General features: G+C 40.1%; 1 protein-coding gene across 4 annotated transcripts in view; it reads left to right on the top strand.

The window, feature by feature from the left end:
• LOC140588205 (beta-1,4-N-acetylgalactosaminyltransferase 3-like) overlaps positions 1-12,940 on the top strand; it is a 61,840-nt gene that overhangs the window by 21,192 nt on the left and 27,708 nt on the right. For all 4 annotated transcript variants that reach the window (XM_072709817.1, XM_072709819.1, XM_072709821.1 and 1 more), the window contains exon 6: positions 12,656-12,756. In XM_072709817.1, the coding sequence (XP_072565918.1) occupies positions 12,656-12,756 (101 nt within the window). The remainder of the gene's footprint in view (positions 1-12,655; positions 12,757-12,940) is intronic.

The following is a 12,940-nucleotide window of genomic DNA, read 5'->3' as shown; positions in this document are numbered from 1 at the left end:
GCAGGCAGAGTGGTGGCAGCTGCAGGGACTGCAGGCAGAACAAGCAGGACAGGCGGGTCAGGCAGGACAGGCGGGTCAGGCAGTGCTGCTGGCAGCGCGGCCGCGGACAGAGCGGCGGCAGCAGCAGCAGGCGGTGCCGCGGACAGAGCGGCGGCAGCAGCAGCCGGTGCTGCTGACAGGTCCGGAGCAGGCAGTGCGGCCGGTAGGTTCGGCACGGGCGGCAGGAGGGGCACCGAGCGAGAAGGCGTTGTCCCTTTAAGGGTTTTAGGGACCCGGGGAATGGAGTCTCTTACGATGCAAATTCCGCTGTGCCCCAGACGCTCCGGCTGATAAAAGTAAGCTTCCATCGGAGGTGGCTTCTCCGGATGGGAGCTCGCCAGGCGTGTAGCGGCGGTGTCATCCCAGGCGGGGAGTAAAGAGCAGGCTCCTAGGTAGAGCGTTGGGGCTGCTTCCGCCAGCTCTCTGCTCCGCTTCTCCCGGCTGCTCGTTACGCGCTGGCTCAGGCGGCGAAGGCATTTCCGTGCCCTCGTCAGCGGGTATTCCTGCCCGGCTGGGCGTTCCCTACCGAGCAGGTCCGTGCCTTTGTTAGCCTGCTCCAGGGCTGTCGGGTCCTCCTGGACCTCGGGCTGGGATTGCCAATACACGAAGTCTTGCAGCAGTTCGAGCCGGTGGTGCTCGGACTGCTGCTTCGTGCTTTCGGGGAGATCTGTCATTCTGTCACGGTGCGGGGCAAGCGAACCGGAAAGCAGGCGACTGGAGCCGTAAATACGGACAATCAGGGTTTTAATTGAGACGGAGAGTAACCAAGCAGGAACATTCACAGACACTACAATGACAGATCTGGGGTACACTGACTTAGACACGGACTAAATACAAGAGAGGGTAACGAATCACAGGTGAGAACAATCAGGGAATCACACGAGGTAACGAGGTGGGCGTGGCACACATTGGGAGCGGACGGAGCGGGGCGTGACAGTGTGTGTGTAAAAAATAATTTTCTTTCTGACCAGCTCAATTTTAAACTTGACTAAATATTTTGTCGGACGCAACAGCTAAGCAGCTCATCGGGAATTCTCCCAAGTCATTTTTATAAAATTGTGTTTCCTTTTATAGGGACCAAAAAATCCAAAAAATGGAGGACAAAATCCTCTATGATTTGTGTGTAGAGTCCCTGTGCAGTGATCTCATGTTGGATGGCAGTCTCAGCCAATCCACTCACACGATCTTGTGACATTGTGGGTCGCACGTAGCCAATCCACTCACACGATCTTGTGACACTGTGGGTCGCACGTAGTTCTCCAAATCTTTAGGTTGTGCCAGGGCTCCAGACAACATTACAAGCCGCTGGCTCCTAAACCCAAAATATTTAGGAACCGCATGCTTTTTTTCAGGAGCCATAATCTCCATCACATTCCAAATGTGAAATAAATGCAAAATACTTACATGGCTCATTTTGTCTGTGGTCTACCTCACGCTGCCTTTTCTTTCTCCTACCTGAGTTATCTGATCTGCCTACTATTGCCATCTGCATTCTTATATATAATAACAAAAGAATAAATGACACAGAAATATGCAATATTATGGCTTACCAAACAGGAAATATTTAATCATCTTTGATATATATGGAATGAAACCCGATATATATGGAATGAAACCTGATATATACAGTATACAATGAAACTCGGAATATATTGAATGAAACCCGATATATTTGGAATGAAATCTGATATATATACAATGAAACTCGGAATATATGGAATGAAACCCAATATATATATACAACGAAACTCGGAATATATGGAATGAATGTCGATATATATACAATGAAACCTGATATATATGGAATGAAAGCTGATATATATACAATGAAACCCAGAATATATGGAATGAAAGCTAATGGTATCTCCCTTGGTGAACAGTGAACGCTGAAAACTGCCTAAAAAGTATAAAAAAAAAAATAATAATAATCTTTGTCGTTTATGTGATGAACAATTTCTATCTTTACACCGAATGTCTGTAAAATTTACATTTTGAAGAACTGCTGTTCGTACGCTAAAAGCTAAGATGATTTGAAAAGTATGATATACATACAATGAACGTGAAATTACAGATAGGCACTGCTTTGGTCAGCTTCGTTGGGTCTTCCACTTCAAGGCACGCGATGAGGGGGGCGTGTCACTGTGATGCCTGAAGTCTAAACATAGCTGTAGTGCAGTGTCTTTTAAACAATGAGGGGTGGTTTCCCGGACCAAGATTAAGCCTAGTCCTAGACTAAAATGGCCATTTAAATCAGACTAACAGAAATGTGCTTTCTCTGTCATGGTTTTAAAAGACTTAGTCTAGTCCAGAATTTAATAGGCTAATTTCCTGGAGGAAGACTAGAGCAACTTCAGGACTAAATTGAGGCTTAAATTAAACCTACCAGGAGGCAGGTTTAACTTCAGATTAATTTCATTTGGAGGACACATGGATTACTTGGACTATGTCAATGATGATCAGCGCTTTCCACCAGCCAGGCAAGTTCTTGCAGACAGAAGTGGCCCATTGCAACGTTTTGATGAAATAAGTTTTCGAGATCGTTTCTGCATGCATAAAGTAAATGCAGTGGAGATAATTTCACTCTTAGAACCCAGGCTTTCATCTGTGACCCAAAGAGGACAGCCTATTCCAGTTTGTCTCCAGGTGCTCATAACTTTAAGGTTCTTGGCATGTGGCACCTTTCATCGAGAAACTGGGGATTTATGTGGTGTCAGTGAACCAACAGTATGTAAAGTCATTCACAGAGTGTGCAGGGCCATTTGTGAATTAAAACCACATTACATAAACTTCCCTGATGCTAGAACCCAGGCTAACTACAAGGTACTATTCTATGAATATGGAAATTTCCCAGGAGTCATAGGTTGCATAGATGGAACCCATATTCCCATTAAGCATCCCTCTACTCCAGATGCTGAGGAATACAGGAACCGAAAGAACTGGTTTTCCATAAATGTCCAAGGTGTATGCACTCCCCAGTTAGAGTTTTCAAACATTGTTGCACGGTGGAAAGGTGCAACTCATGATTCCCGAATTTTCCTCAACTCATCTCTGTATACTGAATTTGAAAGAAGAGATCATAATGGAATTTTGCTTGGTGACAGTGGGTATGCTCAGAAGGATTTCTTGTTTATGCCATACTTGCACCCAACAACAGCTGAACAACTGCGCTACAACCAGGCTCATATGCGCACAAGGGGTTTAGTCAAGCGCATGTTTGGTATTTGGAAGAGTCGTTTTCAGTGCCTTAGGAAAACACTCAGATTCAAACCAAGTAGATGCTGCACTGTCATCATTGCAACAGCTGTTCTTCACAACTACCTAAAGAAGCAGGGATGCCCAGATCCCCCAATAGAAGAGGATGACAATCCAGATGTGCCACCATTTACAACAAACCACAGAGAAGGACTTGCATACAGGGATGCTTTTGCATTGTGCCACTTTAAATAGATCTGTTTACATTATTTAACTTTCAACCCTCTGTTCAGATCTGATACATGTAATAATAAAACCAAATATTTGTTAAAAGTGTACAACTTTTTGGTCTGGTATGTTACTGAAACCACCACAACATCCATCTTTTCTTAATAAAACAATATTTATTTCACATATTTATGTACCGATGTGACATTTGAGCCTGTTGCATTTCTCTCTCCTTCATCTTTATCTCCAGTTCTACTTGTAGTATCTTCATCTTCATTTCATGCTCCTCCTTAAGATACTTCAATTTATGTTCATGAAAATCATTAGCCAACTTTTCATGAACAGTGAGTCTTTTCTTCTGGTTACCAGTACTGGCAGACATTGCCACCCTTGCTTCTGAGGATGTGGAGGGTAAGCTGCTTTCCAATTCTTCAGTTCTGTTTTGACCTTCTCTCCTTGAAACATGAACAGTTCATACATGGTCAAATAAATACAGATTAAATGGGAAAATGTTTCACATCATATGACAGAAGCAAATAGAAGTTTGAGAGGAGAGAAACAAAAGCCAAAATCAAATTCAAATACTTAATATAGGTGCATGTGATCCATCATCTTAACTGTCCAGATGGTCATCATCTGGTATGTTCTCCAAAGGTTGCTGATTCTCCAGTATTCCTGTCAGTAACTCATCCAACACATCACAGTCTTTATTTGCAGGTCCTCCTCCAGTCTTAAACCTCTCTCTTCGAGCTTCAGCAACAGTTTTTTTGAGGTTTATTTTGATATTTTTCCACAACACCTGTATTAAATAACTATTATAAATACAACAGTGATTTTAAAAAGCCATAATAAAACTAATGATTCTTACCTGAAGTTGTAGTATTGTTCTTGTAGATGTGTGTTCATTTGCATTAAATTCATTACAAATAGATGTCCAGGCATTCCTTTTCTTTGATTCAACAGCTGATATGTGTAGTTTATCTTCGATAACAGGATGTCTCGAAACTATTTGCTTTAAAAGACTTTTCTCATGTTCAGAAAAGTTCTTTGATCGTACTCTTTTCAACTTCCATTGCCATTTGCTTCTCAGTTGCATACAATTTTAACCTTTTCTTGGTTCATTCCATGTTTTATAGGCAACCTCAATCCAGCTAATCCTGATTTGCACAGGTGGCATTAAATTAATCGAGTGTATTTTAGTTGAGGACTCCATAGTTCAGGTGTTAGTAATCTGTACTTAATCTGTGTTTCAGAAAGCCATTTTTTAAAACATGATTAACTATTCTAGATTAAGGCCTACTCCTTTCTTAATTTAATCTTGGTCCGGGAAACCACCCCTGAAGGTTTTATAGAAACTGTTGCAAATGCATGCAGCAACAGCACTGTCATGCCCCGATCGTCCGCTCCTTCCGTGTGCCACGCCCCCTCGTTAACCCTGTGTGGAATCCCCATGTGATCAGTTGTTTCTTCTTGTAGTCATTAGTCTTTTGTATTTGTCTGCATTAGGTATATTTTCCCCAGTCCGGTCATTGATGTCAGTTCTTGGTTTTGTCTTTGTTTGTGGATATATTTAATTCAAAATCATCTTAGCTTTTAGCGTACGAACAGCAGTTCTTCAAAATATAAATTTTTCAGACATTCGGTGTAAAGACAGAAATTGTTCATCATATAAACGCCAAAGATAATTAAAAAAAAAAAAAAACTTTCATTGTATACATATCGGTATTCATTCCATATATATCAACTTTCATTACATATATTCCGAGTTTCATTGTATATATATCGGCATTCATTCCATATATATCGGGTTTCATTCCATATATTCCGAGTTTCATTGTATATATATCAGGTTTCATTCCATATATATCGGGTTTCATTCAATATATTCAGAGTTTCATTGTATATATATCAGGTTTCATTCCATATATATCGGGTTTCATTCCATATATTCAGAGTTTCATTCTTGGCCTAAAGTGTGCCAAGAAAACATCCCCCACACCATTACACCACCACCACCAACCTGCACAGTGGTAACAAGGCATGATGGATCCATGTTCTCATTCTGTTTATGCCAAATTCTGACTCTACCATTTAAATGTCTCAACAGAAATCGAGACTCATCAGACCAGGCAACATTTTTCCAGTCTTCAACTGTCCAATTTTGGCGAGCTCGTGCAAATTGTAGCCTCTTTTTCCTATTTGTAGTGGAGATAAGTGGTACCCGGTGGGGTCTTCTGCTGTTGTAGCCCATATATATCAGGTTTCATTCCATATATATCGGTTTCATTCCATATATTCCGAGTTTCATTGTATATATATCGGCTTTCATTCAATTTATTCCGAGTTTCATTGTATATACAGTATATCGACATTCATTCCATATATATCGGGTTTCATTCTTTATATATATATATCGGCTTTCATTCCATATATTCCGAGTTTCATTGTATTTATATCGGGTTTCATTCCATATATTCCGGGCTTCATTGTACATATATCGACATTCATTCCATATATATCGGGTTTCATTCCATATATATCAAAGATGATTAAATATTTCCTGTTTGGCATGCCATACAATATATCATGTGCGATATGTAAGCAAGACAGCTGGGCTATTGAACGTGTGAAGTGCACACACAAAGATTGAAATATTAATTAACATTCACCTGTAAAGAAAGCTGGAACACCAAGGGGTGCGGCTCTTGCTGAAAGATATTACAGCCGGAGAACTGAATATAAAGCTAACTTTACTGCAGTATCATAGTTAGGGTTTAAACCCAAACCCACTTTCGGGTATACCTCTCTGGTGTTCTCGCTTGATGATGCATATGAGGATATACCGATCTATACTGAAATATTCCAGAAAGTGGGTTCGAGTTTACCACAGTGTCACAGTTAAGATTTAAGCTTAGCTTTATTTGCAGTTTTCAAATGTTCTGACATACTTCATCAGAATAGCATACCGTTAATGCAAATTTATCTATCGGTATGTCATACTTTATCGGCATAACATGCCTACATATTTTAGGGAGCTATAAAAGGAGGAATTATGTATAAGAGCAAGATCTGATGACTGTGACAGGCAGGGCTCTCAAGTCTCGCGCATTAACCCTGAGATGCAGCTTTCGCCCCTAATGTACTATCACTTCAAACTTTTGATGAAATTTGAGACCAAAGCGTGTGATAGGTATGTCACTATCACCAGTTCTGCGCCATAGGGGCTTTGGCAGGCAGCCTCGTTTTCAATTTGGTCGCCATTCCCCAGAGCACCAGGGTATCCCAATAGTTTTTGCCTTTTTGTTGTGTTATTTTTGTGTCTATTAGGGTAACCCGTTCTGATAACGTAAAACACACCTTCAGCCGGGGATTTCCATTCAAAACACGGTCATCTGACTTTCTGATAACTTCGAAATTTCCTCCCGATCTTACCGAAAAATTTCACTCATTAAAACCTTCGTTGGGACAATAAAGGTAAGCAGAATTATTCTTCAAACTATGATAATTATATTTCTTAGTTAGTTTATTGTATTTAGGCGTATTTTGAGCAAAATTTATCGATCAGCAGTTCACTTTTTTGGATCTGCCGCGAGAGCCGGCCATGTTGTTTTTTGGTGAACAGTGCAGCAAGAGTTTCAGCATGGAATTTACAGCTTTAAAATGATAATTAAATAATTATTTGTTTTATTTTCAGTGCATCTGAGACTGTTAGGCAAGGAATAAGCTTTCTAATGATAACTAGTTTATTAAAATCTGATAAACAATAACAGAGTTATGCTCATTTTTCTGAACACCATAAACAGGTCACAAAATCAAGTATGGTTCTCCATTGTTTTATCTGTTAATAAGTGGACGTTAATAAGCCTTAATTGGCGTTACAAAATATCCTATAACTTTCTTGCCATTCATCACAGAAAGAAGTTCTTGGTATCATTGGAAAGGTCTTATCAAGCCCTTCTTTTGTAAAAATCCAACAACTTTGAATTTTTTTGTGACATACCTACATGTGAGCAGAGTGGAGCTGCAGGCTGTTGGCTCCGCCCGATCCTCCGCTCTAATTCGCACTACCCGCTCAGCTCAACACTGCTCCTCGCTCCACTAAAATTATGTCCTGCTCCAGTCAAATCGCTCCACCCTTGCTCCAATTTAAAAGAGGGACAAATAATCTGCATGCTTAACAAATGTCATCTTAAACCGAAGCCTTATATGATAAAGAAATACAGTGGTACCTCGGTTCTCGAACTTAATCCGTTCCGGACTCCGGATCGAATCCTAAAAAGTTCGAGTTCTGATCGAATTTTCCCATAAGAGATAATGGAAAACCAATTAATTGGTTCCCGGCTCCCCAAAATTACACCTAAATATGTTTTTTTTTTTTTTTTAGCATTTAGACACAAAATCAACAGGAAAAAACAAGCAGAGCATTTTTTTCTTAATGGCTTCCAAAACGATAAAGATCTTATCCCAACATTACCCCTGTCCTGCCCCGATTGTCCGCTCCTTCCGTGTGCCACGCCCCCTCGTTAACCTCCTGTGGGATCCCCATGTGATCAGCTGTTTCTGGTTGTTGTCATTAGTCCTCTGTATTAAGTCCGTGTTTCAGTTTGTTTCCGCAGTCCAGTCATTGGGTGCGTTCGACTTGCTTACAGCGCTGTCTTAAAGCAACGCATTCTGATCCTGACGCAATGCATTACGGTTAGATGCATTTCGACCTCTCACCCGGCTGCACAAACTGGAACCGCCTCCGTGACGACACACCTTTGCCCTTATTGGCTGAAGAGTTTAGTAACACGCATGACGTTTGTATCCCAGGCAGTTTCGATGCGTAATCTGCTATTTCCCCCGAATATCACGTAAAGCAGTGAGAACTGGTTTTCAGTTAATCTACCTGGTAAAATAAAATTTAAATAAATGACATAAATGCTCTAATAATACACATATTTTAGTGGTTTATTTATTGTTAGTTACTGTAATGTTGCGCTGCTTTATTTGGTTAATCGTCCAGTTTGCGAAGAAGGCATTCAAGTAAGAATTGCATTGTAGTATGACTCATTTCCTGGCGCGTACAATTTATATTAGGTCAGCATTTACGGTTAAACTTCTGATATTCAGATCGAGTTCTAGGTCAAAATTTGTTTGTTGGACTTTCAAGAAATTCGAGTTCTAGTGAGTTCGAGAACCGAGGTACCACTGTATGAGCAACGAAAACATTGCCACTAAGAAAAGAAAATATATTATTTTTAAACACCGTATAGGCAACAACGGACAGGTTTGGCAATGGCATTCCACACAAAAATAGGCTTAAAAATAAAGGAATCAATGGGCTTAATAGCCTAAAGAATATACAGGCTAAGCATCCACGTTTTAAATTCCTCAATTTTTTTCTGTTGATGTTGCTGCCAGGTCTCTCTATAAAATACATTTTAACTGACAGCGTTACGTGAAATTAAAAAATCCTATTAGACCTACTTTGAATGACAAAGCTAATTTATTTGATTACCATTATTTACTTTATAGGCTTTTATACTTTAATTTACTTTATAGACTTGATATGCTACAACCATATAAAACTTGCTCACGTTTTGCTCTGGCTTCCGCCTTTTCGCGTAGCACTCTCATGTTTCTGAGAAAAATGATTCCAAAGTGAATCTTTACTCACTGAAACAGTTTCACCACATTGTTGTTTTTGCTCTACATTATTGTCATCTATACGTTTGATAAGAATAGTACATTTGTATGATCTATCAGTTTCCTTTGTGAAATACTTTGCGAATTCCATCTCGGCCAATTTGTGTAACAGTCTTGATAATTGTACAGATGAATTCTGGGTAGATTTGGGCACGCCGCAGAATCCTAGTGTGAGCGGTATCGGAGCGAAATTGGAGCGAGACAGAGCGACCGCTCCAGCCTAAATTAAAAAACCGCTCCGCTCTCTGACCAAATTCAGCCCGCTCCGCTCCTCGCTCACGCTCCGCTCCACTCCGCTCACATGCTTTGCTTGAAACCCTTGCTTAAAGTCGCTGGCGTTGAATGGACGCAATGAAATTAATAAATACGTATAAGCACACATAAAATGCGAGTTACATGGTGTGCATTGTCCCCCATAGTTTAATGTTTAAAGCACATCTTGCGAGATATGTCTGTATCATTTAGGTTTATACTTATTAGTCGATAAACAAATTCTATCTTTTGTACTATAAACGGACACAGTGCAGTTATTAATGGTAACGGAAAAGTATTGGGGGTCTCGCAAAAGTCCATCCCACCTTTGTCGGGAATCCCTTTTTCCCCCCAACCATGGACTTTCTTTTCCACTCAATGTCCAACGCAAGAATTTGACCAAACCCGCCCACTAACCACAAAAATTTACACGCAATTTAAATGCGACACAAAATGGCGCAATCTTAAAAACTCCCCTGTCCTCATCCTGCCATCTCCCTGCTGCCTGCATATTGTCCGCATCCTGCCACCGGAACTGCAAGCATCAAGCTCTTTCCATTAATGTATCCTCTCCACCTACAACAGTGCGCCCCTATGGGGTCTGGTGCCCTCGGGTTTGGCCGGGTCCCGTGCTGCCACTGGCAGTGACATGTACACTCTAAAAACTGCTGGGTTAAAAACAACCCAATTTGGGTTATTTTGGTAACCCAGCGCTGGGTAAAAAAGGGACTAACCCAACGCTGGGTTATTTTGACCCAACAAGTTGGGTTACACGTTTAACCCAGCATGCTGGGTTGTGATTTTTAACCCAACTATTAGTTAAAAATGACTACACTGCTGGGTTGAATGTAACCCAAAATGGGTCAGAAATTTAATCTAGAAACTTTGGTGATTAAAATTACTAAAATAAAAACAATTCTACAGCAATACATACTTCAGTAATGGAATTTTATTTATGACAAAACATGTAAAAAATGTGTCCATATGAATTTAAGACATTTTCCCATCTCCACCTCAGCATTAAGACAATTTCTATTAAAATGTATCAAACTATCACAGAAACACTGTGACTGAAGTCAGTAACAATGCATCAGACTGAAGTCAGACAAATTAACTTTAGAAAAACACAATTTGAAATATGAAAACTTTTCATAACATTTACATCATGCATAAACATTAATATATCCTGAGATATACAGGAATCATCAGTAAGAATCAATTGCAATGTAATTGCAGAGTAGAGGAAAAATAAAAGTATGTAGAAGTAATAATGAAAAAGCATTTAACTGACTGAAGTCAGAAAGATTAACTTTAAAATACAAATTTGTGCATAAACATTAACATATCCTGATATATATAAATCATCAACTGAAAAAATATGTAGAAGTAATAATGAAACGGCATCAAACTGACTGAAAAAACAAACAAAAAAAAAAACTTAAGAAAATACAAATTTAAGATTAGGAAAAAATAGGAAAACATTTTATAACTTTCCCATTAACAATTATGTGCAAACATCAATATATCCTGAGATATAAAGTGACTGAAGTCAAATTTACTTCCAAGAAAATATGTATTTAAAATATGAAAACATTTCAAACGTCCACTGCAGCAAGTAATGTACTTTGCTCAAATGCTGTGCCATTTATTATAGCAAAGGCTTGAAAGCAGTGGTTGTCTCCAAGCATGAGAACATAAGAAAATTCAATGGACTCTTCTGAACGAAGGTAATCAGCCATATTGGTCCCAATCTGAAAAAAGGAAAAATAAATAAAAAAGAAATGGTATAGATTCATTAAGAACTCAAAAATGTGTAAAAGTTAAATAACCTAAAAAACCTTTAGGAGCATTAAAGACCATAACACACCAAGCTATCAGCATTAGTTAACCACTGACCATGGCCTTAGCACTATGCTTAGAAAATGTCCGTCGAACATGCTTAGTTTCAAGCCTCCTTTAGCCTGAGCTGAGCTCAGACATTCCCGCCTGCATCAAACCATTTACAGGATTAAAGAAATTACATGTTCGTAGTAAATTAACATCGTTTGCTGTCGAATGTACAACTAAGTCAAACGAATTGAACGAAATGTACCTTACAAGCAGAGCGGGAAATTTATGTGGATGTGCTGACAAAATCAAATTAGTTAAGTAAACTCCGCTATATCAAAACCGTATCTAACATATACAAAAGTAATATTTAAAAATTTTACGTTATGGCGGAGCACGGCCGTCGCTTAGTCGTTAGGTAATCTCAGTTCAACTGACCGAAAGCCTAAAATTTGCGTGTATATATATTATACAGTAAAGCAAATGTTTTATTTATTATGAACATTGTTAAATACACACTGAATAACTTACGTTTCAGACAGAATTTCACTGGCTTCCCTCTAAAGACGGCGCAAAACACCGTCAACTCTCGCTGATGTCCCTGGATGTTGACGTGACGTGCGTGCTCTCTTTCACGTCCGCGTTCCCAACCCAGCACTGCTGGGTTATAGATCAAGACCGATTTTCAACCCAAATTGGGTTAAATCAACCCAACTTTGTTACCCAGCAGTCTCAACCCAGCATATGGGTTGAAAAAACAACCCAGCGTTTTTTAGAGTGTAGATGCTGTAACCCAGCACACTTTCACTGAATATCCCTGAGTCTCTGGGCTTGTGTGCAGTGATGACCAGGACATCTGTCACAGTGCAGCAACACTCATCCCCGTAACCTGATCTGGGTGGAAGCTGACTCCCCATTGTGCGCCCGTGTGCCTCTGCATTTGGCCCCAGCGCCCACATATAACAACATCACGTTTTATTCTTTAGTGCCTTCCATTGTCTCAGGTCTTTTTTAGAGTCACAGGGACTCATTTAGAGAGGTTATGTATGTCATTGCTGTGCGTAAATAATTTTCCCACATCGTTTACATAACTGGCTGTCAAAATGCTCCCTGGAGCATCATCAGTGTAGGCTAGACTGGCCTTGTTCTACGAGAAGCGGTCTAAATGCTTATCTGAGTAGCCAAGTAACGATTGGTTCAGAGAGAGAACCAGTCAGATTGTAGAGGAGGTGGAATCAACCAATCAGATGTTGTGGTCATGACTAATGTAGTTGCTTCCTACACAATCTGATTGGTTATTTCTCTGAACCAGTCATTTTTCCTTCTGCCCTCAGAACATTTTTGTGTAAGTAAAACGTGCCAAATGTAAACGAGCGTGATAAATGTAATAGTGATCCTAAAGGGTATGTACTGCCTGCCCCCCCCCAAGGTGAATACCTGTTTGCTGTGGCCTCTGATGATGGTTCTGAGTTCTGGCTGAGCCTGGACAGCAGCCCCCTGAATCTACACCTCCAGGCCAGCGTGGGAAGGGTAGGTGGTGAAGGGGGAGACAAGCGACGCACCTTTGAGAAGCATGCAGCTCGTGCTGCGTAATGGAGGCTGTTTCTGGGTGACTCTTTTCTTTTTTTCACAATGCCTCAAATTCTGTTGCACATTTTGTTTATATAACATTGTACATGGGTATGAGACTGTTTGAGACCCTGGTATTTAAATG

The sequence above is a fragment of the Paramormyrops kingsleyae genome, chromosome 1 (assembly GCF_048594095.1).
Source record: "Paramormyrops kingsleyae isolate MSU_618 chromosome 1, PKINGS_0.4, whole genome shotgun sequence".
NCBI lineage: Eukaryota > Metazoa > Chordata > Actinopteri > Osteoglossiformes > Mormyridae > Paramormyrops > Paramormyrops kingsleyae.
The sequence above is the reverse complement of the archived record's forward strand: the minus strand, read 5'-3'. Positions and strand labels throughout refer to the sequence as shown.